The sequence below is a fragment of the Artemia sp. Qi Xiang Cuo genome, chromosome 4 (genome assembly GCF_049724085.1).
Source record: "Artemia sp. Qi Xiang Cuo chromosome 4, ASM4972408v1, whole genome shotgun sequence".
Classification (NCBI taxonomy): Eukaryota; Metazoa; Arthropoda; class Branchiopoda; order Anostraca; family Artemiidae; genus Artemia; species Artemia sp. Qi Xiang Cuo.
In genome coordinates this window covers 89,316,928-89,341,981 of record NC_142797.1, presented here as the reverse complement: position 1 = coordinate 89,341,981, position 25,054 = coordinate 89,316,928, and the positions used below count along the sequence as shown (strand labels likewise).

Below are 25,054 nucleotides of genomic sequence, written 5' to 3'. Positions count from 1 at the left end.
TTTTTTTGAAGTTTCTAAGACAACACCTTGTTTAAAAACCTTATATGCCCCCAGGGCGCTAACTTAAAACCCTTACCCTGAGGGCTTTGGGGGGGTGTCCTCCTCAAAAACATATTTTCTATCTGGAATTCAACTACGCTGAACAAAATGGCTATCTCAAAATTTTGATTGGATGTGTTTGGGGAAATGATGGACGTGGGGGGGAGGGGCTAGTTGCCCTCCAATCACTTTCGACTATTAAAAAGGGCACTAGCTCTTTAAATTTCCAATCGAATGAGATTTTTTTGAAGTTTTTACGACAACGCCTTCTATAAAAACCTTATTTGCCCCCAGGGCAAAACTTAAAACCCTTGCCCTGACGGTTGTGGGGGAGTGTCCTCCTCAAATAAACATTTTCTATCTAGAAATAAACTACGCTGAACAAAATGGCTAACTCAAAATTTTGATTGGATGTGTTTGGGGGAACGATGGGCGTGGGGGGGCTAGGTGCTCTCTAATCACTTTCGACTATTAAAAAGGACACTAGCCCTTTGATTTTCCAATCGAAGGAGCCTGTTTTGAAGTTTTTACGACAATGCCTTCTATAAAAACCTTATATGCCCCCAGGGCATAACTTAAAACCCTTGCCCTGGGGGTTGTGGGGAGTGTCCTCCTCAAAAACATATTTTCTATCTAGAAATCAACTACGCCGAACAAAATGGCCTTCTCAAAATTTTGATTGGATGTGTTTGGTGGAATGATGGGCGTGGGGGGGGGGCTAGTTGCCCTCCAATCACTTTCGACTATTAAAAAGGGTACTAGCCCTTTGGTTTTACAATTGAATGAGCCTGTTTTGAAGTTTCTTCGACAACGCATTCTATAAAAACCTTATATGCCCCCAGGGTATAACTTAAAACCCTTGCCCTAAGGGTATTGGGGGAGTGTCCTCCTGCAAAACAAATTTTCAATCTGGAAATCAACTACGCTGAACAAAATGGCTATCTCAAAATTTTGATTGGATGTATTTGGAGGAATGATGGGCGTGGGGGGGTAGTTGCCCTCCAATCACTTTCGACTATTAAAAAGGGTACTAGCCCTTTGAATTTCCAATAGAATGGGCCTGTCTTGAAGTTTCTACGACAACGCCTTCTATAAAAACCTTATATGCCCCCAGGGCATAACTTAAAACCCTTGCCCCGAGGGTTTTGGGGGAGTGTCCTCCTCAAAAAGATATTTTCTATCTGGAAAACAACTACGCTGAACAAATTGGCTATCTAAAATTTTTTTTTGGTTGGTTTTTGGGTAATGTTGGGCGGGGGGGGGCTAGTTGCCCTCTAATCACTTTCAACTATTAAAAAGGGCACTAGCCACTCTAATTTCCAATCGTTTGAGCCCTTTTCGAAGTTTCTACGACGACTCCTTCGATACGAAGTGCCCGGGTATGGAGAAAAACAAAACAAAAAAAAAAACAACACATTGTGCCCACATCGTTCTTTACTTAGGCAGCGCTAGTGCGCTGCCTATGATTAAAGAGTGCATGTTTTCTTGCTTACTTCGATGGCATTGCACTTAAAAATTTAATAAGCATCAAAATCAAATTTTTTTTGATAGAATAGAAATTCAAAAATCGCTTTTGAAATCAGGATTTTTTGTATTATTTATCAAAATTTTGTGAGAGTTATGGATATTTTGAATAGATTTTATGAAGATAATGTGCTGTTGTATCTGCATTTAAAGTTATTTTATTTTTAAAAAGTTAAACTTCGAAGCAAAAGTATTTCATTTAGACAATGAAATACTGTGTGGAATTTGCAGAATCAAACCATCAAAATAGAAAAAGTCATAGAGACATTTTATTTCTGGGAAAATCAATTAAATGTAAGCTCTAGTTCTTAAAGGTAAAGATCCATCTGTTTGCGTTAGAACTTTTCTTTGCCTTGTCTAGAAAATAAATTACCTCAAGTATGTGAAGAAAATCTATATTTGATGAAAAATTAATTCTTACTGTTCAGTTCATTTACAGAAATTGAAAATTACTTTTCTTGGTGTTTGATGTTCCCGAAATTAAGAGTCTAAAATTTAGTAAACATCAAAATAAATTCTGAGAAAAAAAATATAAAAATCAGAAAAGTGTTTCAAAATCAGGATTTACTGTATTATTTTCAGAAATTTATTAGTAATACAGAAAATTTGCTTAGTTTTTCATAGAAATAAAATGACGCACTATCGGTACCCAAAGTCATTTGATTTCTAGACAGTTTAGTTTCAAAGCTAGTACGTTTTGCGTAAGGAAAATTTATGGAACTGGTAAAGCAAATACTTAAAAAAAAGTGATACATCATAACAGCTTTGGAAGTTATATGTGATTGATCTAACCAACTTTGTACGCAAGAAAGTTTGTCATCTTTCGAATGTTTCATAATTTAACTCATTTCAAACACAAGAGATATTAAATCATAGAGTTCAGAAAAGAATCCAAAAACTGAAATTTGAAACCAAATCTATTTAATTTTGGTTTTGCTCACTAAAGTACCTTCTTGTGTTTAAGAGTTATCAGTGTTCGACGATAGCGACTGTACAGACTGCGATGACTCTCATGAGTGTATATCTGAAAGAGGCTCAAAGAAGTGTATCTGCAAGCCTGGTATGAAACAAGTAGGACTCAATGGAAATATTGCAATTTGTGAAGGTAAATAAGGCCAGAAAGTTTGAAAAAATATTGTTAGCAGAAGTTTGGTACAATTTGCTAATTATAACATTGGATAATTTATAGAAATAACGAAAACTAAACAGTTATTCCGAAACTGAAATATCAAACAACTTCTAGAAAACTTTTGGATTGCTGAACTTCATATTAAAAACTAAATGTAAAAAAAAAGATGTTTTCTAGTGCCAAGGTATGAAGTTTCTACACTTTTGATAGAGTTACTTCAACTTCAAAAAGGTTAAAATAGAAGGGGTTGAACAAAGAAAAATAGCCTAGCGTTCTGTTAGAGCTTGGTTAGGATGTAATCGTCTTGGAAGTGAGGGTCCTGGGCTAGGGATAAATTGATAAATCTTTGATTTTTAAGGGCCAAATTTAGCTAACTCTTTTTCTACCAATTTTTATTATCGGGATTATAATAAAGACGTTTTCATTAATCTTACCCATCTGGCCTGATTGATGACAATAGGATTGTTTCTTCGACGATTAAACTACCAAAATATGATTTCGTTAAACATCTTACAATTGTCTTAATTTTTATTATGAAATTGCCTTTTTTTTGTATCGATAACATTGTCTGTTTTGGTCTGTCGGATTTTTAAGAGAAATACATGAAGAGATGTTTAGAAAAAATAAGAAGAATAATGAAACAATGATCAACTTTTTCCCATTAATTTTAATTTACAAGCTTGTTCCTTTTGAGGGATATATTCAATTTGGACTATCAATTTATTAAAATTATAATAATAACAAATGTAATTGGCAAATTTATTTGATATTATTTTTTTTTTTTTTTTGGCTCGCTATTGCATGTTCTGAAATAAGAAAAGTACATTATCGATTCTTTTTCAATCAAATATATTGTTTTATTTTTATTAATTTTATTTTAAAATTAAAACATAGCGAAAAAAGAAACTTCGAAAGTGTCGTAATAGTCCATGTTCTAATTTCTGTACAAGGCTAGCTTAAAAAAAGGTTTCTTTTCACATTCAAACGTAAAACGAATAGAAAATAGTCTGTTTATGTTAAATCAGTAATCATTTGAATATTCATTCAATTTAGAATACAAATTAGATATTTTATATGTTCTAAATACGGTAATGGCCTTATGGCTCTTATGTATGTTGAAGTTTTATCGATATAGCTCTCCTTTGTGAGGAATTTAATTCGTTTTTTTTATGAATTAAATAAAAAAAACAAGTTTTTTTAACTGAAAGTAAGGAGCGTCAGTAAAACTTAAAACGAACAGAAATTATTCCGTATATGAAAGGGACTTTCCCCTCCTCAATGCCTCGCTCTTTACACTAAAGTTTTTTATTGTTTTAAAAAATAAAGTTGTGTGACAGAGTCAAACTTTAGCATAAAGAGCAAAGTGTTGGGGAGGGGACTGCCCCTTTCATATACGGAATAATTTCTGTTCGATTTAAGTTTTAATGTCGCTCCTTACTTTCAGTTAAAAAAAACTTGTTTTTTTATTTAATTTCTGAACGTTTTTGAATTAATACAGCTCTGATTTTGGCTCATCGTACATGAATAATTAGAATGAAATTTACATATTAATTTTATTGTTTTGGCTAAATGGCTTTCTCGAAATTTTTTTATGACGTAACTTACGAATTAACTTACGTGACGAACTTCTATATTTGTATGTTTTTATTACGTATATTAGGGAGTTTATCCCTAGTCAATACCTCGCTCTTTACGCTAAAGTTCGAATTTTGTTCGAATCACAAACCCCTGAATCACAAAGGCCGGTTAATTAGAATAGATAACTCTTTTGAAAGTACTAAAAAAAACTTTAGCGTAAAGGACGAAGTATTGACTAGGGGGCAAACTCCTTCATATACGTAATCATTGCTTTTTGTTTTAAGTCTTAATGTTGCTCCTTACTTTCAGTAGAAAATACTTGTTATTTTATTTAATTTCTAATCGTTTTTAAATAATGCTGGGGAACCCAGTGGCCCCTTCATAAAACTGTCCCTTCCCCACGGAAACATCCTTCATGGAAAGATCTTCCCCCGACCTCCCCCCCCCTGCCAGAAAAAAAAACCCCTCTTGAAATGTCTGTATACTTCCCATTTACCAATAATATATGTAAACAATGGGCAAAGTTCATAACTTGCAGCCCTTCCCCCAGGAACTCTGGGGGATTAAGTCATCCTTAAAGATATATTTATTAGATTTTCGACAATGTTGAACAAAATGGCTATCTTAAAATTTTGATTGGGTGACTTCAGGAAAAAAATGAGCGTGGGAGGGGGCCAAGTTGCCCTCCAATTTTTGGTCACTTAAAAAGGGCACTAGAACTTTTAATTTCCGTTCAGAGGAGCCCTGTCACGATGCTCTAGGACTACTGGATCGATACGATCACCCCTAGGAAAAAAAATAAAATAAACAAGTATCCGTGATCTTTCTTCTGGCAAAAAATACAAAATTCCACATTTTTGCAGATAGGAGCTTGAAAAATCTATAGTAGGGTTTTCTAATGTGCCGAATCAGATGGTGTGATGTTGCTCCTTACTTTCAGTAGAAAAAACTTGTTTTTTTATTTAATCTCTGATCGTTTTTTAAATAATACTGGGGAATCCAGTGGCCCCTTCATAAAACTGTCCCTTCCCCCACGAAAACATCCTTCATGGAAAGATCTTCCCCCGACCCCCCCCTCCTACCAGAAAAAAAATCCCTCTTGAAACGTCTGTATACTTCCCATTTACCAATACTATATGTAAACAATGGGCAAAGTTCATAACTTGCAGCCCTTCCCTCAGGAACTCTGGGGGATTAAGTCATCCTTAAAGATAATTTATTAGATTTTCGACAATGCTGAACAAAATGGCTATCTTAAAATTTTGATTGGGTGACATAAGGAAAAAATGAGCGTGGGAAGGGGACAAGTTGCCCTCCAATTTTTTGGTCCCTTAAAAAGGGCACTAGAACTTTTAATTTCCGTTCAGATGAGCCCTCTCACGATGTTCTAGGACTACTGGATCGATACGATCACCCCTGGAAAAAAAATCAAAAAAAAATTAACACGCATCCGTGATCTTTCTTCTGGCAAAAAATACAAAATTCCACATTTTTTCAGATAGGAGCTTGAAATATCTATAGTAGGGTTCTCTAGTATGTTGAATCTGATGGTGTGAGTTCACTTAACGTTATATGCCTAATAAGGACTGTGTTCCCCTTTTTTCAAAAAAAGTCGAATCTTCCCAGATGCTTAAAATTTGCTGGGCTGAACTAAAGTCCATAAAGTTTGCACATTTGATACTAGAATAAAATTTTAATTATATTGAAGTCCCTATTGGTATGAAAATTTCGGTTTTTAGAGTCTTTGTTACTATTGACACCGGTCGCTCATTACTTATAGTTCGTTACCACGAACTGTTTGTTTGTTCATGTGCTAAGAGAAACGGTAAGTTTACTATTTGTTAGAGTTTTGGTTCTATATTTTTTTTTCTATATTTTTTCTATATATATATATATATATATATATATATATATATATATATATATATATATATATATATATATATATATATATATATATATATATATATATATATATATATATATATATATATATATATATATATATATATATATATATATATATATATATATATATTGCCGGTTTATTTGCTTTAAAGGCTAATGGCTCTTTAAAGGCTAACGGCTCTTTAAATTAACGGCTCTTTAAAGGCCATTAATTAGAATAAATAGCTCTTATGAAAGTACTAAAAAATCTTTGGCTTAAAGAGCGAGGTGTTGCCCAGGGGGTGAACCCAATTATATACGTAATATTTTTTGTTCGTTTTAAGTTTTGATGTTTCTCCTTACTTTCAGTTGAAAAACCTTTTGTTATTATTTAATTTCTAATCTTTTTCTTTAATAATGATGGGAAATCCGGCACCCCTTCATAGCAATGTCCCTTCCCCCATAAAACTTCCTTCATGGAAAGATCCTCTCATAAAACCCCCGACCCCCCCCCCACCTACCAGAAGAGATCCCCCTAAAAACGTCTGTATACTTCCCAATAACCAATACTATATGTTAACATTGGGTAAAGTTCATAACTTTCAGCCCTCCCATCGGGGACTTCTGGGGACTAAGTCATCCTAAAAGACATAGTTATCACATTTTCGACCATGCTGAACAAAATGGCTATCTCAAAATTTTGATCGGGTGACTTTGGGAAAAAAATGAACGTGGGAGAGAGCCTAGTTGCCCTCAATTTTTTTTGGTCACTTAAAAAGGGCACTAAAACTTTTAATTTCCATTCCAATGAGCCCTCCTATGATATTCTAGGACCATTGGGTTGATACCATCACCCCTGGGGAAAGAAAGAAAAAAAAGAAAAAAAAGAAAAAAAAAACACTTATCCGTGATCTTTCTTCTGGCAAAAAATGGAAAATTCCACATTTTTGTAGATAGGAGCTTGAAACCTCTACAGTAGCGTTCTCTCCTTTAGGATGAATTAATCTTCCGAAGTCCCCGGGGGGAGGGCTGAAAGTTATGAACTTTACCCAATGTTAACATATAGTATTGGTTATTAGGAAGTATACAGAAGTTTTCAGGGGGGATTTTTTCTGGTAGTAGGGGGGTGGGTGGGTTTTGGTTATTTGGGAAGATCTTTCCATGAAGGAAGTTTTCATGGGGGAAGGGACGTTGCTATGAAGGGGGCGTCGGATTTCCCAGCATTATTTAAAAAAGATCAGAAATTAAATATAAAAAAAAAGTTTTCCAACTGAAAATAAGGAGTAACATCAAAACTTAAAACGAATAGAAAATATTACGTGTATGATTGGGTTCACCCTCTAGTCAATACCTCGCTCTTTTTAGTACTTTTTTAGATTTTTAGATCTTTAGTACTTTTTTAGATTAAGATTTTTTAGTACTTTCATTAGAGCTATTCATTCTAAATAGCGGCCTTTGTGATTAAGAGGTCATTTTTAAAGAATTGGAACAAAATTCGAACTTTAGCTTAAAGAGCGAGGTATTGACTAGGGGGCGAGCCCCCTAATATATGTATTAAAAATATATGAATATAGAAGTTCGTTACGTAAGTTAATTCGTAAGTTATGTATATTTATTACTAATAAAAACGTTCGTAAATAAAATTAAACAAGTTTCGAGAAAGCCATTTAATCAAATAAAAGTAAAATTAATCTACAAATTTTGTTTTAATTATTCATGTACGGTGAGCAAAAATCAAAACATGTATTAATTCAAAAACGTTCAAAAATTAAATAAAAAAAAAAAGTTTTTTTAACTGAAAGTAAGGAATGACTTAAAAACTTAAAACGAACAGAAATTATTCCGTATATGAAAGGGGTTGTCCCCTCCTCAACGCCTCGCTCTTTACGCTAAAGTTTGACTTTCTCACAACTCTTATTGTTTTTAAACAATAAAAGACATTAGCGTAAAGAGCGAGGCGTTCAGGAGGGCACAGCCCCTTTCATATACGGAATAATTTCTGTTCGTTTTAAGTTTTAAAGTCGTTCCTTACTTTCAGTAAAAAAAACTTGTTTTTTTATTTAATTGTAGGTAAGGAACAAGACGGCTTAGGCCTGATAGTAACTGAAACGCATAATTAAAGGAGTTTAAATAAATAAAAAAAAAAAACAGACACCAAAAGAACCGGCTTATCATGGTAATTTGAAATATATAAAATTCACCAAGTACAATTTTCTGCGCGCTTAAAGTTTATCAATAGCTGCGATCCAGAAAGAAATACCAGATATTTTTAATGAGAGGTAAAGTAGCCCCCAAAAGGCAACTGTACCCTTGATGTTAATTATGCCATCAAATTTGGTAGGTCATAAAATCCTATTGTTGAGGTTTCAAGCTGCTACCTATAAGAAATGCGAAACGTCACATTTTTTTTTTTTTTTGAAGGAAGGTCACGCATACATGTTTGTATGTTTGTTTGTTTTTACCCCCAAAGATTATCGCATCAAACCAGTAACTCTAAAAAAATTGAGGAAGGGCCTCTCCATGCAGAAACTAAAACTATCACGTTCTTTTAAAGTAGCCAAAAATATTTTGCTGCAGCAAAGTGGCGTTTTCTGTCAATTTTAGGCGACAACCGCAATTTTGACCAAAAAGGGGCAAAGTTACTATCGATTGAAAATTCCGAGATAGCTAATCAAGTTAAAATTTCCAAAAGAGTATTTAATGAGCTCTCCATATTCAGAGGCAGTATTGTAGTTTAATGGCACATTCGTTCCTATGATCACCTAGTCCATAGAAAACAAACGGTTCATATAGACATTTATCTTAAAGCTTCGTTAAGCCAAGTTAATTCACTTGATGTTTGATATAATTATTTTCAGTGGTGTATAAGTGCGCATCAGTTACTATGAAGTAGGTCCGGTGGTTTCCAAAAGTAAGTTTTTAAACCTAAATTTTCTAACTCTCCGTGAACCTTCAGATAAATTAGGAAGAGGGTCTTTGGGGGGATCAAATTTTGTCTCCATTCTTGTTTACCTCTGGTATGGGTTAATATGTTATCTTAATACTCCGGGATAATAGGTCCGTCTTATTACAGTACAACGTTTGCTTTTAAACGTAAGAGATTACATTCATATGCTTGCCGGCAAAAAATGTAGAGACGTGGGAGAGGAAATCAGCAGTATTTTCTAAGAATTCCTCACGAAGGAAAAGAAAAATATACCAGGAACTTTGTATCTACCGACGTTATAAAGGGAAAAAATGGGTTTTTATGTCTACTTTTATATATTTAACAGTTTGCGGTAATGGGCTACAAGTAAGAGGATGCTCATGATAACAATATCAAAAATCTAAAAAAGGAGTTTTAATAACGACATACATATACTAAGAGTTGTCTTTTTATAGTTTAACAAGTTGATAACATTCAACAAATTTTAAATTGACACAAAAATATACCAGCCTGAAAAATTTGCACCCTCTCCAAGTTCAAATCATTTTGACGGAAATCACATCATTGAATTCAGCATATCAGGAAAATCATTTGTACAGGTTTCAAGCCCCTATCTACTAAAATGTGAGATTTTATATTTTTTCCGAGAATGATAATCGTAGATGCGTGTTTATTTGTTTGTTCCCCAGAGGTTATCCAACCAATTTCCTAGAATATAAAACAGTTCGTGGTAACGAACTGTAAGTAAGGAGCGACCCGGCTCAACGGTAACCGAAACTCTAGAAAACGTAATTTTGATACCAATAGATACATCAAAAGAATCAGATTTTAATGCTGATTTCAAATATATAAGTTTCATCATATAAGTTTCATCAATCATATAAGTTTATAAGTTTCAATATATAAGTTTATTCTTACCCATCAAAAGTTACGCGCCTGAGAAAATTTGGCTGATTTTCAAAAAAGGGGGAAAGACCCCCTAAAAGTTATAGAACCTTAATGATAATCAAACCATCATATCAGCGTATCAAAAAACCCTACTGCAGAGGTTTCAAGCTCCTATCTACAAAAATGTGGAATTTTGCATTTTTTGCCAGAAGAAAGATCACGGATGCGTTTTTATTTGTTTTTTTTTGTTCTTATTTTCCAGGGGTGATCTTATCGACCCAGTGGTCGTAGAATATCGTGGGAGGGCTGATTAGAACGGAAATTAAAAGTTCTAGTGCCCTAGTGACCAAGAAAATTGAGGGCAACTAGGCCCCCTCCCACGCTCATTTTTTTCCCAAAGTCACCCGATCAAAATTTCGAGATAGCCATTTTGTTCAGAATGGTCAAAATATGATAACTATGTCTTATAAGATGACTTAATCCCCCGAAGTCCCCGGGGGGAGGGCTGAAAGTTATGAACTTACCTAATGGTAACATATAGTATTAGTTATTGGGAAGTATACAGACGTTTTCAGGGGGGATTTCTTCTGGTAGTTGGGGGTGGGGTCGGGGTTTTTTTTATTTGGGAGGATTTTTCCATGGAGGAAGTTTTAATGGGGGAAGGGACGTTGCTATGAAGGGGGCCCCAGATTTCCCAGCATTATTTAAAAAAAAGATCAGAAAGTATGTAAAAAAACAAGTTTTTCAACTGAAAGTAAGGAGCAACATCAAAACTTAAAACGACCAAAAACATTACGTATATGATTGGGTTCACCCCCTAGTCAATAACTTGCTCTTTAAACCAACGATTATTTAGTACTTTCATAAGAGCTATTTATTCTAATTAACGGCCTTTGTGATTAAGGGTCATTTTTTAAAGAATTGGAACAAAATTCGAACTTGAGCTTAAAGAGCAAGGTATTGACTAGGGGGCGAACCCTCTAATATACGTTTTTGGTAACGAACTTTAAGTAAGGAGTGATGCGTATCAATAGAAACCAATTGCAATAAGAATTCTTGCTTTAACAACCTATTATCCTATGGTCCCCTTCCATAAATATTAACATGACCTAACTATTTGTTAATAACCAGTCAAATTCACACAGAAATCATTTCAAAATTTCTATGACAATCTCATTTTATAGCCTGCATCTTCAAACATTTCATTAACACATGCCAACTGTAAAGACAAAGTCTTGATCTAACAACATAATGTCCTATAGTCCTCTTCGAAAAAATATTCACATGACAGAACTATTTGCTAATAACCAGTCAAGTTTATGTGGAAATTATTTCAAATTGTCTATGTCTACCTCAAAACCTGCATATCATGTCCTTTTCCAAGATGAGCCTGCTAAAAACTTTTTAATTTTCAAAATCAATGGCAGTCTCGCAATTTATATCCTCTGATTCAAGCTTTTTTCTATCATGTAACATCTAACATTTACCTAAAACCTTCCAAAAAATATTCACATGACTGAATCATTTCTTAATAACCTGTCAAATTCACGGAGAAATCATTTTAAATGTTTATGATAATCTCATTTTCTAGCATGCATCGTCAAACATTTCCTTAACACTTAACTGCAAAGAAAAATCCATAATTTAACCAAATATTGTCTTATACCCTTCGAATAATATTCATATGACAGAACCATTCGCTAATAACCAGTCAAATTTATGAGGAAACCCTTTCAAATTGTCTATATCAACCCCATTACCTGCATATCACGTCTGATTCTAATATAAACCAACTAAAAACCCTTTAATTTTCAAAATCAATGCCGATTTCTCAATGTACATCCCCTGATTCAAGCTTTTTTCCATCATGTAACATGCAAAATTTACCTAAAACCTTCCAAAAATATTCAAATGACTGAACCATTTCTTAATAACTTGTCGAATTTACGCAAAAATCACTTCAAATTGTCTATGACAGTCTCATTTTCCAGCATGCATCGTCAAACATTTCCTTAACACTTGCCAACTGCAAAGACAAATCCTTCATTTAACAACATAATGTCCTAGAGTCCCCTACGAAAAAATATTCACATGACAGAACCATTTGCTAATAACCAGTTAAATTTTATGCAGATATCATTTTAAATTGTCTATGCCAACTTCATTACCTGCATATCATGTCCGATTCTAATATGAGCCTGTTAAAAACCCTTTGATTTTAAAACTCAATAAAGGTTTCTCAATTACATCCTTTGATTCAAGTTTTTTTCTAATATGTAACATCCACCATTGGCCTAAAACATGCCAGTTGCAAGACTAATCCATGATTTAAGTCTGAGATTTTCCAATCAATTTAACAACTTATTGCCATATGACCCCTTCAAAAATATATAGCGGAAAAATATCATAAAAAATATCTACTGTAAATATAAAAGCCAAAAGATTCTTATATGTGCCGTCAATAACGAGACTTGAGATGAATTGATAAATGGGGGTTCTTCAAGAACGATGATGATGAATTGTTGTATGCCATATTTCTTTCATATGCATCTTCTCTGTCATTTCTTATGGAGATTGAAAATTGACGGTAGGGAGACCCTGCTTTTCTTGATCTTTTATCTTTCTTTTCGTTATCTCTTTTTAGTATGCCCTCCTTCTTATTCCAAGGGCATCGTTGTGATTTTGAGATTTCATGGTTAGGTAAGAACGCCCTTTCTTCCTCTAATTTCTTACTTGACCAATCTAAAACTGGGCATTACTTCATTCTAGTTGATTTCATTTCATTCAATATTTTCTCCTCATCTCTTCCAGATTCACCTAATTTATTCGAATGTCCAAATGTTCTAAATTGGTTGCATTAGACTCACAAGAATAGGTGAAATCATGATAACCACCTTTAGAGATAAAACAATTGCAGTAATAAGTTCTTTCAATTTCAATCTTTTCATCCAACATAGCTTATTTTTAAACTAGCAGTGCAATCGCTTCTGGTGGCATGCCTAAAAAAATAAATAAAAGGCAGGTTAAGCTTAAAGATGTTTTATTGCTTGAAAGTTCACTTTTGCCCCTCCATAAAACGAATGTCCCATGACATATCATGCTTTTTACTGTATCAGATGCACACATCACGATCAGGTTTGAATTAAAATCTTTCTATATATTTAGAAGTTTTGGTACCAAAAATATGAAATTAAAAAGTTTTTCGTCTCTCGGATCCATGTGTCTTAGGTTCAATTAATATTTTTCTTTAATTTTGGAAGTTTCGGTACTCAGGACGTGAATTTAAAAAGTTTTCCATGTCTTGGATTGCATGTGGCTTACACCCAATCATACCCAAAAACTGGGGTTTTCTAGGAATTTTCTTTATATATTCAGTTTAATTTTTATTTTAGTTTAAAAATTTCAGTTTAATAAAAAAAACTAAGTAAAGAAAAAAAGTTACTAAAAACATTATTTTTCTAATAGAAAAAATCACGATTGACATATTTATAACATCCTTATTTAAAACTTTTGAAATAAGATAGGTGTTTTTTTTTTTGCTATAAATATATTTGATGTGATTTTAAGCAGGGAAAGAAATATAAAAAAATGTTCAGAATAATAAATTATTAATATTCGCCTCAAGGGCTAAGTTAGAAAACTACCCGAAGGCAGTTTTTATGCGCTTTTTAGTTTTCGTATAGCTCCTTACCATTCCCTAAAGGTCCAATTTAAAAACATTTCACGGGGTAAATTCAATAGTTCAAGAAAGGGTAATAGAGAGGGGTGTTTTTCAAAAACAAAGATGATACATGATATACAAACACATATAACATGAAAAACTCCTAGAACCGTTATCGCAGAACTTGAAATAAGAATGTACGCTAGGAACGATGGCATTTAGGCCCGCTTAAAGTAGTGGCATTGTTTCGTCAATAAAATTGTTTCCAAAAATAACGACAGATATCGTAGAGGGACTAGCAACTCCAATAGGACCGCCTTAAATTCTCGGAAACCTATATGCAAAAAGGATAGGGTTCCACTTGTATTCACTCTATTGTTTCACCGATAACATGAATGACTACGCAATATCAGACAAGGCATAATTCTTGAAATTTTTGAGGAGGACACTCCCCCACAACCCTCACGGCAAGGGTTTTAAGTTATACCCTGGGGGCATATAAGGTTTTTATAGAAGGCGTTGTCGTAGAAACTTCAAAAAAGGCTCATTCGATTGGAAATTAAAGGGCTAGTGCCCTTTTTAATAGTCGAAAGTGATCGGAGGGTAACTAGCCCCCCCCCTCACGCCCTTCATTTCCCCAAACACTTCCAATAAAATTTTTGAGATAGCCATTTTGTTCAGCTTAGTTGATTTCGAGATTGAAAATATATTTTTGAGGAGAACACTCCCACACAACCCTCAGGGCAAGGGTTTTAAGTTATGCCCGGGGGGCATATAAGGTTACTATAGAAGGTGTTGTCGTAGAAACTTCAAAAAAGGCTCATTCGATCGGAAATTAAAGGGCTAGTGCCCTTTTTAATAGTCGAAAGTGATTTGAGGGCAACTAACCCCCCTCTCACGCCCACCTTTTCCACAAGCACATCCAATCAAAATTTTGAGACAGCCATTTTATTAAATGTAGTTTTAAGTTCTGGGAATTAAGTTTTTGAGAATGACAGCTCCCTCAGAGCCCTCAGGGCAAGAGTTATAATTTAAGGATTCATTTCCTCAAACACATCCAATCAAAATTTTGATTTTGCTATTTTGTTCAGCGTAGTTGATTTCCAGATAGAATATATTTTTGAGGAGGACACTCCCCCACAACCCTCATGGGAAGGGTTTTAAGTTATACCCTGGGGGCATATAAGGTTTTTATAGAAGGCGTTGTCGTAGAAACTTCAAAAAAGGCTCATTCGATTGGAAATTCAAAAAGCTAGTGCCCTTTTTAATAGTCGAAAGTGATTGGAGGGCAACTAGCCCCCCCCCCATGCCCATTATTCCCCCAAACGCATCCAATCAAAATTTTGAGATAGCCATTTTATTCAGCGTAATTGATTTCTAGATAAAAAATATGTTTTTGAGGAGGACACTCCCCCACAACCCTCAGGGTAAGGGTTTTAAGTTATGCCCGGGGGGCATATAAGGTTTTTATAGAAGGCGTTGTCGTAGAAACTTCAAACAGGCTCATTCGATTGGAAATTAAAGGGCTAGTGCCCTTTTAATAGTCGAAAGTGATTGGAGTGCAACTAGCCCTCCCCCCCCCACGCCGATCATTTCCCCAAACACATCCAATCATGAGATAGCCATTTTGTTCAGCGTAGTTGATTCCAGATAGAAAATACTTTTTTGAGGAGGAAAATCCCCCACAAACCTCAGGGCAAGGATTTCAAGATATGCCCTGGGGGCATCTAAGGTTTTTATAGAAGGAGTTGTTGTAGAAACTTCAAAACAGGCTCATTCGATTGGAAATTAAAGGGCTAGTGCCCTTTTTAATAGTCGAAAGTGATTGGAGTGCAATTAGCCCCCCCCCCCCCACGCCCATCATTCCCCCAAACACATCCAATCAAAATTCTGAGATAGCCATTTTGTTCAGCGTAGTTGATTTCCAGATAGAAAATATGTTTTTGAGGAGGACAACCCCCCACAACCCTTAGGGCAAGGGTTTTAAGTTATGCCAGGGGGTATATGAGGTTTTTATAGAAGGCGGTGTCGTAAAAACTTCAAAAAACGCTCATTCGATTGGAAATTCAAAGGGCTAGTGCCCTTTTTAATAGTCGAAAGTGATTTGAGGGCAACTAACCCCCTCTCATGCCCACCTTTCCCCCAAAAAGACCCAATCAAAATTTTAGACAGCAATTCTATTAAACGCAGTTTTAAGTTCTAGAAATTAGGTCTTGGAGGATGACAACTCCCCCACAGCCCTCAGGGCAAGAGTTGTAATTTAAGGAATCTCCGAATCCTTCCCATTATTTCTTATGGAAGGGACGCTCGTATAAACTTTGGAGAGGTCTCATTTTACTGAAAACGGAAAGCTCTTGTTCACTTTTTAAGAGTCAAAATAGATTGGAGGGTAACTAGCCCCCCCCCCCTCCTCCACGTCCGATATTCATTAGTTAAAAAATTTGAGATAGACATTTTAGTAAAATAGTTCAAAGTTCTGATAACAAAAAAACTCCGGTGTCGACACAGCCCACCAGGGCCCGGGGGTAGGCGTTGTAAGTTATACCCCGGGGCATAACTTATTAAAGCGGGTTTTTAACTTATGGGAAGGGGTTTTGTATGGGAAGAACACATAGGAAATCTATTATAATTATCCAATTATAAGGTTAAAATACATACTCTAAGATAGATGTAAAATTGCTTCATCAAAGAGGTAATCGTATCAAAGAGGTAATCTTTCATCAAAGAGGTAATCGTATAAACTTTGAAAAAAGCCTCATTTGATTTAAATTGAAAGTTCTAGATCCGTTTTTTAAAGTCAAGAATAATCGGACAATAAGCACCCCCCCCCCCTCCCATGTCATAAAAACTTGAAACTTTTTGCAATCAAACAAAAATTAATTAAAAAAAACTTTCCGAAAAATAATTTTTTCAAATAAAATTAAAGGCCCTTTTAAAATTAAGCTAAGCATATACAAATATCTTTTAAAATTCAAAATCAAAACGACCAGAAATTACTATTAAAGAATAAATGAAACCAAAAACAAACAGAAATTAAATAAAAAATCATAGCAAAAAACATACAAGTAATAATATAAATGAATAAATAGATCTTAAAGCGAGTAATGCTTGGATTGAATATGAAAATCAAGCTTAAACGAAAACAAATATTTTGCTATTAAAGTATAAATGAAACTTAAAACGAACAGAAATTAAATAACAATCAATGCGAACAAACATACAATATATATTTTAATGTAAATGAATAAGTAAATCTTCAAACGATTGAAGCTTAAATTGAATATGCAAATCAAGTTTGAATCGAATAAAAATAACTACAAACAAGAGTTTGGGTATCGCCTCACTGCAGAAGCCTAAAACTTACTGCGTCATTGGCGCTTTACTGAAAACGAATTATATTACAAATGTTTTCTTTTGTACTTAATATTTAAAATAAACATTAAAATTACAGTAAAATTTTGAACTGATGAGCTGTTAGCAATTAATATCATTATGCATCAAATATTCATTTTAATTTATTAGCCTAGTTCTTTTCAAGATTAGTCAAGACAAATATAGTTTCACTACAAACAAAATTTGGATACTGCCCCCTTCTTTAACTGTAAAAACCTAAAGCCTTCTGCGTCATTGGCGCTTTACTGAAAACGAATTATATTACAAATTTTTTTTTGTACTTAATATTTAAAATAAACATTAAAATTACAGTAAAATTTTGAACTGATGAGCTGTTAGCAATTAATATCATTATGCATCAAATATTTATTTTAATTTATTAGTTCTTTTCAAGATTAGTGAAGACAAATATAGTTTCACTACAAAAAAAATTTGGATACTGCCCCCCTCTTTAACTGTAAAAACCTAAAGCCTTCTGCGTCATTGGTGCTTTCATTAATATCATTATATATCTAATATTCAATCTGATTTTGTTTATACTTTCCAAGACTGTTCAAGACTTATATAGTTTTGCTATTTTTTTTAACTCTGCCGTTGTTTCTAACTAATCGTGTTGGTTTGTTATGAAAATATTCTATGGCTTCTAGGCATTTCTATTTGAGCGGAAAACTGCACCTCAAACTTTGTGGAACATGCATTTTCTTGCATGAAACTCCAAAATATAATAAAATGTCAAGTTTCGGAGTGTTCCACCACTCGCAAGCAAGTGCCATTGGTATTTTTGAATCCACATGGTCAATTTAGGGGGTGGAGGGTAGGCTAATTCTCGAAGCAGCCCCATTCCGTCGTGGTATGATTCACACTTCCAACACCTGGCGTCCGGACTATCATATAATCTACCAAGCATACAATTACCCCAAATCATTATCAATAAATAAATGAAACCCAAAATGAACAAAAATTATAATAAATATTTGAGTCATACTCATAACGAGAATAAATTAGTATAAGTAGGGTTCAAAACCCCTGTGCTTGCTAAAAGCCAGAATATAATTTTTACTTCACTGAAAAAAAAATTCAAATGAGTTTACTGAAAAAAAATGGGCTTTGTCAATTTAATATACATATGCTGATATTTATTCCCTAAGATCTTAATAGAATTGTTTTCAGTAAAGCGCCAATGACGCAGTAGGTTTTAGGCTTCTGCAGTGAGGCGATACCCAAACTCTTGTTTGTAGTTATTTTTATTCGATTCAAACTTGATTTGCATATTAAATTTAAGTTTAACTCGTTTGAAGATTTATTTATTCATTTACATTAATATATATTGTATGTTTGTTTGCATTGATTGTTATTTAATTTCTGTTCGTTTTAAGTTTCATTTATACTTTAATAGCAAAATATTTGTTTTCGTTTAAGCTTGATTTTCATATTCAATCTAAGGATTACTCGCTTTAAGATCTATTTATTAACTTATATTATTACTTGTTTTACGTTTTTGCTATGATTATTTATTTAATTTCTGTTTGTTTTAGGTTTCATTTATTCTTTAATAGTAATTTCTGGTCGTTTTGAGTTTTAATTTTAACAGGTATTTGTATCTGCTAAGCTTAAGTTTAAAATGGCCTTTACTTTTCTCTGAAAAACTTATTTTTCGGAAATTTTTTTTTTTAATTAATCTAAGTAAAGAGCGAAAAGGTTTCAATATATTATTTTCCCCCCAGGCAACTTCGTGTGGATTGAACTGTCACAGAAGCTTTGGGGGAGGGCTCGTTTGATTGATAATTGAAAGTTCTCGTATTATTCCAAGAATCAAAATTGGTTGGTTGGCAACAGCTCCCCTCCGATGGATCTTTTACTGCCCTCCCCCCAGAGACAACTAATATATATATGTTGAGATAGCCATTGTGTTCAAAATAATTAAAAGATGCAAGGATTATGCCTCTGGGGATAATCTGGGGGCTATACATTCTGCACCTTGTCCATTGTTTTGTATATAGACGTTGTTTGTAGAACATGTGGGCACGTTTGATTCTAGGTGTCCAAAAAGATTAATCATATTAAGTTAAAACTTTCAGGGAATATTGAGGGGGATGTTGAACTAAATCAAACAAACTATGTGCATGCAGATCGTCAAAAGGACGTATCAGCAATATCTCGGTAAAGGCTTGGGCTGTTGAGTTGAAACTTTCATTACATTTTTTAAAAGGATGTTTGACTAACTAAAAGACACTCCATGCATGCTAATACTACTGCTACTACTACTATTACTACTACTAATACTATTACTATTACTCTTACTGCTACTACTACTACTGATACTACTACTAATACTACTACTACAACTAATACAACAGAAATGAAGCAAAAAAATCAAGCCTAAACGAACAGAAAGTATTGTAAATAGGCAAATAAGGCCCAAAAGGAACCAAAATTACAATTAATAATCAAGCTTAAATCAACCTTAATATGAATAGAAATTACCACAAACACCCCCCCCCCCCTAAGCTGTCAAGACCATAGTGTCGCATGCACTTCACTAGAAACAAAATATATATTAAATTTGTTTCTCTTTTATCAAGCTAATAAATTTAAAAACTTCCAGGAACTAATATCATTATATATAAAACATAAATCTGCATATAGGTTCATTTCAGCAATCGTGGTTATAACGGTTACTTGCTTACATATTTTGTTTGTGTTATGACAAATAAAAACATCCTGGGGTATTTTTTCGGTTTGGGCCTCATTATTTGATAGTGACTTTTATTAGTTTTAAGATTGAAACTACTAATTTGACTCTTTTTTTAGCTCGTCTTTCGTTTAATATACTTTACTTTCCTTTGAACAACTACTTTTGTAGAAAATGTGCTTTTTAATTGATTTATTTTAAATTGATTTATTTATTTATTTCACTTAACTAAAAAATACCCATGTTTATTCCTGTGAGGTTTGAGAAAAACATTTACAGTGTTGAATAATTATGCATAAGTCATTATGGAGGAGGGTCTGTGAGAAGGCTGGGCAATATGCTTGAACCCTCAAAAAAGTCTTCTTTTATGCCCAAATTTTTTACCTTTCGGTAAGCATTCAGATAAGTATTGAAAAAATATATTTTTCAATGGGGAGGATGTAGAAATTAACCTGTTGTCCTCCTTGATTAGCGAGAGTATTTTTGGAACCGCGCCTGTAATAGACCATAAGTGCTGGGGAGTGAAGCACACCTCTTATTGCAGACAATCTTTTTCAATGTAATATAAAAGAATACATTCATGTGAATGCCTGTACAGATTCAGAAAGGAGGGGAGGGGGAACCATGAGTGCTACTAAGAATTATCTCTAGGAGGGGGTGTTCAAATGCTACCAGGAACTCTGTTTCCATCAAGATTTCGATGGAAATATATCTAATTTTTCTATTTATATACATTGATTACAGTCTTTTTGTTTCCTGGGAGTGGGGAATAGCCCAATTACAAACTTCTATCCACAAGGAACATCCCTATTAAAAAGATTTGTTCGAATTTCCGAACTGTGTGAACTGTTTATGATAGCCTTAAAAAGCACATTATTCAAAATGAGAGATTTTTCTATTTTCTTATATATAATATTCAGTACCAGGCCTGATAGTGATAAATCTTCCTCATGTTTTTTATTTGTTTTATTTGTGGTTTTTTATTGGAAGTACACTTTATTTTGAATAAAATAACAAATACACTAAATTATCTCTTTTTCGAAGAATATCTATGGAAAATTTAAATTTAAATTTGAAAAGTCAGGTTTAAAGAAGTTGTAGCCATCCTTGCATTTAGATTAACCTTAGATATGCTATTAAACATGAACAAAAATCAAATATAGAAAAAAGTTCTTTCATATGAAAGTGTAAGCGATATTAAACTCAAAACGCAAATAACTTCGTTGTACATTTGAAGCGGCCTGCCCCCTCCTCTCTCCCCAAAGCTATACTTAGATTTGACTTTTTGTCCTAATTCATCAATAACGACTGCTTAAACACAAAAGATACTGAGTTGGAACAAGAAGTATTTCTGAATTTCTAAAAAAAATAGTGTAAATAGCGAGGGGTTGAGAAGGGTCAGCCCCTTTCATATTATAATAATTTCTGTTTGGTTATATTTTAATTCAACTTTTTACTTTAAAGTAAAAAAAAAGTTTTTTTATTCATTTAATACACTGGAAAGATAAGGTCATCAATACAATTTTTATTTTTCTGTTCAAAATCTGGGCAATTACGAAAAAGCTCATGTTAAAATCGTCAGTAAGTGGAGGGCAGAATTTCCTGTAAAACCATCTTTGTGGGTGTGTCCCTGGATTTTGTTATGCCTCCTTAGCCCAAAAAAGCGGATTATCCGAATAACCGTGAACAATACTATCCGATTATCTGAATACCCTCAGTAATGGGAAAAAAGCATGTTCATTCAGAGTTAGATATTGAATTAAAACGTGTACTTTCTAAAATTTATTTAGCATTAACATTTTGAATTTTAAGTTTATTTGTTTTTTAACATGTATTTATTTTTACATTTATACATTTTTGATTATTACATTTTATTTAGTTTTTTACTTGAAATTATAATTTTAAACAACAACAAATAGAAATCGAAATAATTTTACTTTGTTTCAGATGTAAACGAATGTAAGGATAGGAATCCTTGCGCTTTATATGGCGATTTAGAAAGTGAATGTATAAATCATGATGGCCGGTTTATGAAATATATCTGTGATTGCTCACCAGGATATGAGTTTGGGAGAGGCAGTTGCATTGGTAAGCTGCTCTGCTTTTTCAGTGTTTAACAAGAAACGTTTTAAAGGTCTGAGAAGCTAGCAGAAAAACCTACCTTCAGTAAAAACAAAATTTACGAGAAGAAGTAAATATAACTAATATATAATAAATTAAAAACTCTCCTCATGAAGAATGAAGTGCGTCTGGATTCTGGTGATGCAATAATAGCTCCAACAGCTCTTTTGTCTTGCTTGGACTAATTACAAGCAAGCATTGTCAGTTAAGACATATTCACATTTTATTTTTTTTTTTATTTTACACAATTTAAAATACATAATGTACTTTACAATAGGAGACAGAAAGATGAGAGAACAGAAACAGAGAGAGGGGTGGGGGGGGGAAGTAGACAGAACGACTGAAAGAAAGAAATATATAATGTACCAAATCAGAGGCAACGCTATAGCGTTGCCTATAGTAAAGGCCATACGAATCCTATGTTTTATTATTTATATATTATTTATTTAGTTTTTCCCCGAGGCGATTCATATGGAAGGGGTCGCCGTAGAAACTTCAAAGGGGGCTCATTCGATTGGAAATCAAGAGTTCTAGTACCCTTTTTAATAGTCGAAAGCGATTGGAGGGCAACTAGCCCCCCCCCCACACCCATCATTCTCCCAAACACATCCAACCAAAATTTGAGATAGCCATTTTGTTCAGCGTAGTCAATTCCAGATAGAAAATATGCTTTTGAGGATGATACTACCCCACAACCCTCAGAGCAAGGGTTTTAAGTTTTGCCCTGGGGGCATATAAGGTTGTTATAGAAGGCATTGTCGTAGAAACATAAAGGACTTCAAAAAGGACTCATTCAAAAAGGGTTCATTCGATCGGAAATTCAAAGGGCTAGTGCCCTTTTTAATAGTCGAAAGTGATTGGAGGGCAACTAGCCCCCAACCACGTTCATCATTCCCCCAAACACATCTAATCAACATTTTGAGATAGCCATTTTGTTCAGCGTAGTTGATTTCCAGATAGAAAATATGTTTCTGAGGAGGACACTCCCCCACAACCCTCATGGCAAGGGCTTTAAGTTATGCCCTAGGGGCACATAAGGTTTTTATAGAAGGTGTTGTCGTAGAAACTTCATAAAAGTGTAAATTCAATGGGCTAGTGCCCTTTTTAATAGTCGAAAGGTATTGGAGGGCAACTAACCCCCCTCTCACGTCCACCTTTTCCCCAAACACATCCAATAAAAATTTTGTGATAGCCATTTTATTAAACGTAGTTTTAAGTTCTGGAAATTAGGTCTTTGAGGATGAAAACTCTCCCACAGCCCTCAGGGCAAGGGTTGTAAATAATGCCCTGGGGGCATATAAGGTTTTTTATAGCCAACGTTGTCGTAGAAACTTCAGAAAGGGCTCATTCGATTGGGAATTTAAATGGCTAGTTCCCTGTTTATAGTCGAAAGTGATTCTAAGGCAACTGACACCCCTTCTACGCCCACCATTTCCCCAAACACATCCAATCAAAATTTTGATATAGCCATTTTGTTCAACGTAGTTGAAAGTTTTGGAAATTATGTTTGAGCAGGGCACTCGTCACAGTCTTCAGGGCAAGGGTTATAAGTTATGCCCTGCGGGCATATAGGGTTCTTATGGAAGGAATGGTCGTATAAACTTCAGAGAGGGCTTATTTGATTGGAAATTGAAAGTTCTAGTTCACTTTTTAAGCGTCAAAAGATATTGGAGGGTAACCAGCTTCCCCCCTCCTAACCCTTTTTTAACAAGTGCATCCAATAAAAAATTTAAGATAGCTATTTTGTTAAAAATAGTTCAAAGATCATATAACAAAAATTTCGGTGTCGACGCAGCCCCCCAGGGCCCAGGGGAAGGCGTTGCAAGTTATGCCCTGAGAGGATGTATGGTTTTTATGGAGGGCATACTCGTATTGAGATCAGAGAGGGCTTATAAGATAGGAAATTGGAAGTTCCAGTTCACTTTTCAAGAGTCAAAAGAGATTGGTGGGCACCTAGCCTTCCCCCCTCAACGCCTTTTTTCCTCACCCTTTTATGCCCTGGGGAAATATATGATTCTTATTGAAGTGATGCTTGTAAAAAATTCAGAGATGGCTCATTTGATTGGAAATTGAAAGTTCTAGTTCGGTTTCTTAAATTCAAAAGAGATTGGAGGGCATCTAGCCCCCCTCCCACGCCCCTTTCCCCCCAAATTTATCCGATAAAAATTTTGAAATAGCTATTAAGTTAAAAATTTCTCAAACGTCAGATAACAAAAACATTGGTGTCGTCCACATCCCCCCAGGGCCCGGAGGCAGGCGTTGTAAGTTATGCCCTGGGGCATATATTGTTCGCATGAAAGGGATGCTCGTATAAACTTCAGAGAGTGCTCATTTGACTGAATATTGAAAGTTCGAGCTCACTTTTTAATAGTCAAAAGAGATCCGAAGGCCACTAGCCCCCCCCCCACGCCTTCTTTTTCAATTCCAAGCGGGTGAAAATTTTGAGATAGAAATTTTGTTAAAAATAGTTCAAAGGTCGGATAAGAAAAAATCCGGTGTCAATAGAACCCCCCAGGCCACAGGGGAAGGTGTTCTAAGTTATGCCCTAAGGGCTAACTTAGGGGATATTATGAAAGGGATGCTCGTATAAACTTCAGAGAGGGCTCATTTGATTGGAAATTGAAAGTTCTAGTTCACTTTTTAAGAGTCAAGAGAGTTAAACTTGCCCCCCCCCCCGCTATTTTTCCCCAAACCCGTCCGCTACAAATTTTGAGATAGCCAGTGTTTTGGAAATTATTCAAAAATTAGATAACAAAAACTCCCCCCAGAGCCCGGGGGATAGGCGTTGTAAGTGTTATCCTCGGGGAGTATATGGTTCTTATGAAAGGGATTTTCGTATAAACTTCAGAGGGGGCTCATTTGATTGGAAATTGAAAGTTCTATTTCAATTTTTAAGATTCAAAATATATCTGAGGGCAACTAGCCCCCCCCCCACACACCTTTTTTCCCTGGGACCATCATTAAAAATTCATTAATGATGAATTTCATTAAAAATAGTTCAAAGATCCGATAAGAAAAATTCCTGTGTCAACGGAACCCGCCAGAGCCCGGAGGCAGGCGTTATGAGTAATACTATAGGGGCATATATAGTTCTCATGGAAGGGATGCTCGTATTAACTTCGGAGATGGCTCATTTGATTCAAAATTGAAGTTTCTAGTTCACTTTTTAAGAGTCAAAAGAGATTGGAGGGCAACTAGCCCCCCCCCCCTCCTCCA

The 25,054-nt window shown here is 34.5% G+C and overlaps 1 protein-coding gene across 1 annotated transcript in view; it reads left to right on the top strand.

Annotated features, from left to right (window-relative positions):
• The window catches only part of LOC148953608 (uncharacterized), a 72,406-nt gene that overhangs the window by 32,229 nt on the left and 15,123 nt on the right, over window positions 1-25,054 (top strand). Inside the window, exons 5-6 of the mRNA XM_089087753.1 lie at window positions 2,528-2,668; window positions 21,665-21,805. Coding sequence (XP_088943879.1) covers window positions 2,528-2,668; window positions 21,665-21,805 — 282 coding nt within the window. The remainder of the gene's footprint in view (window positions 1-2,527; window positions 2,669-21,664; window positions 21,806-25,054) is intronic.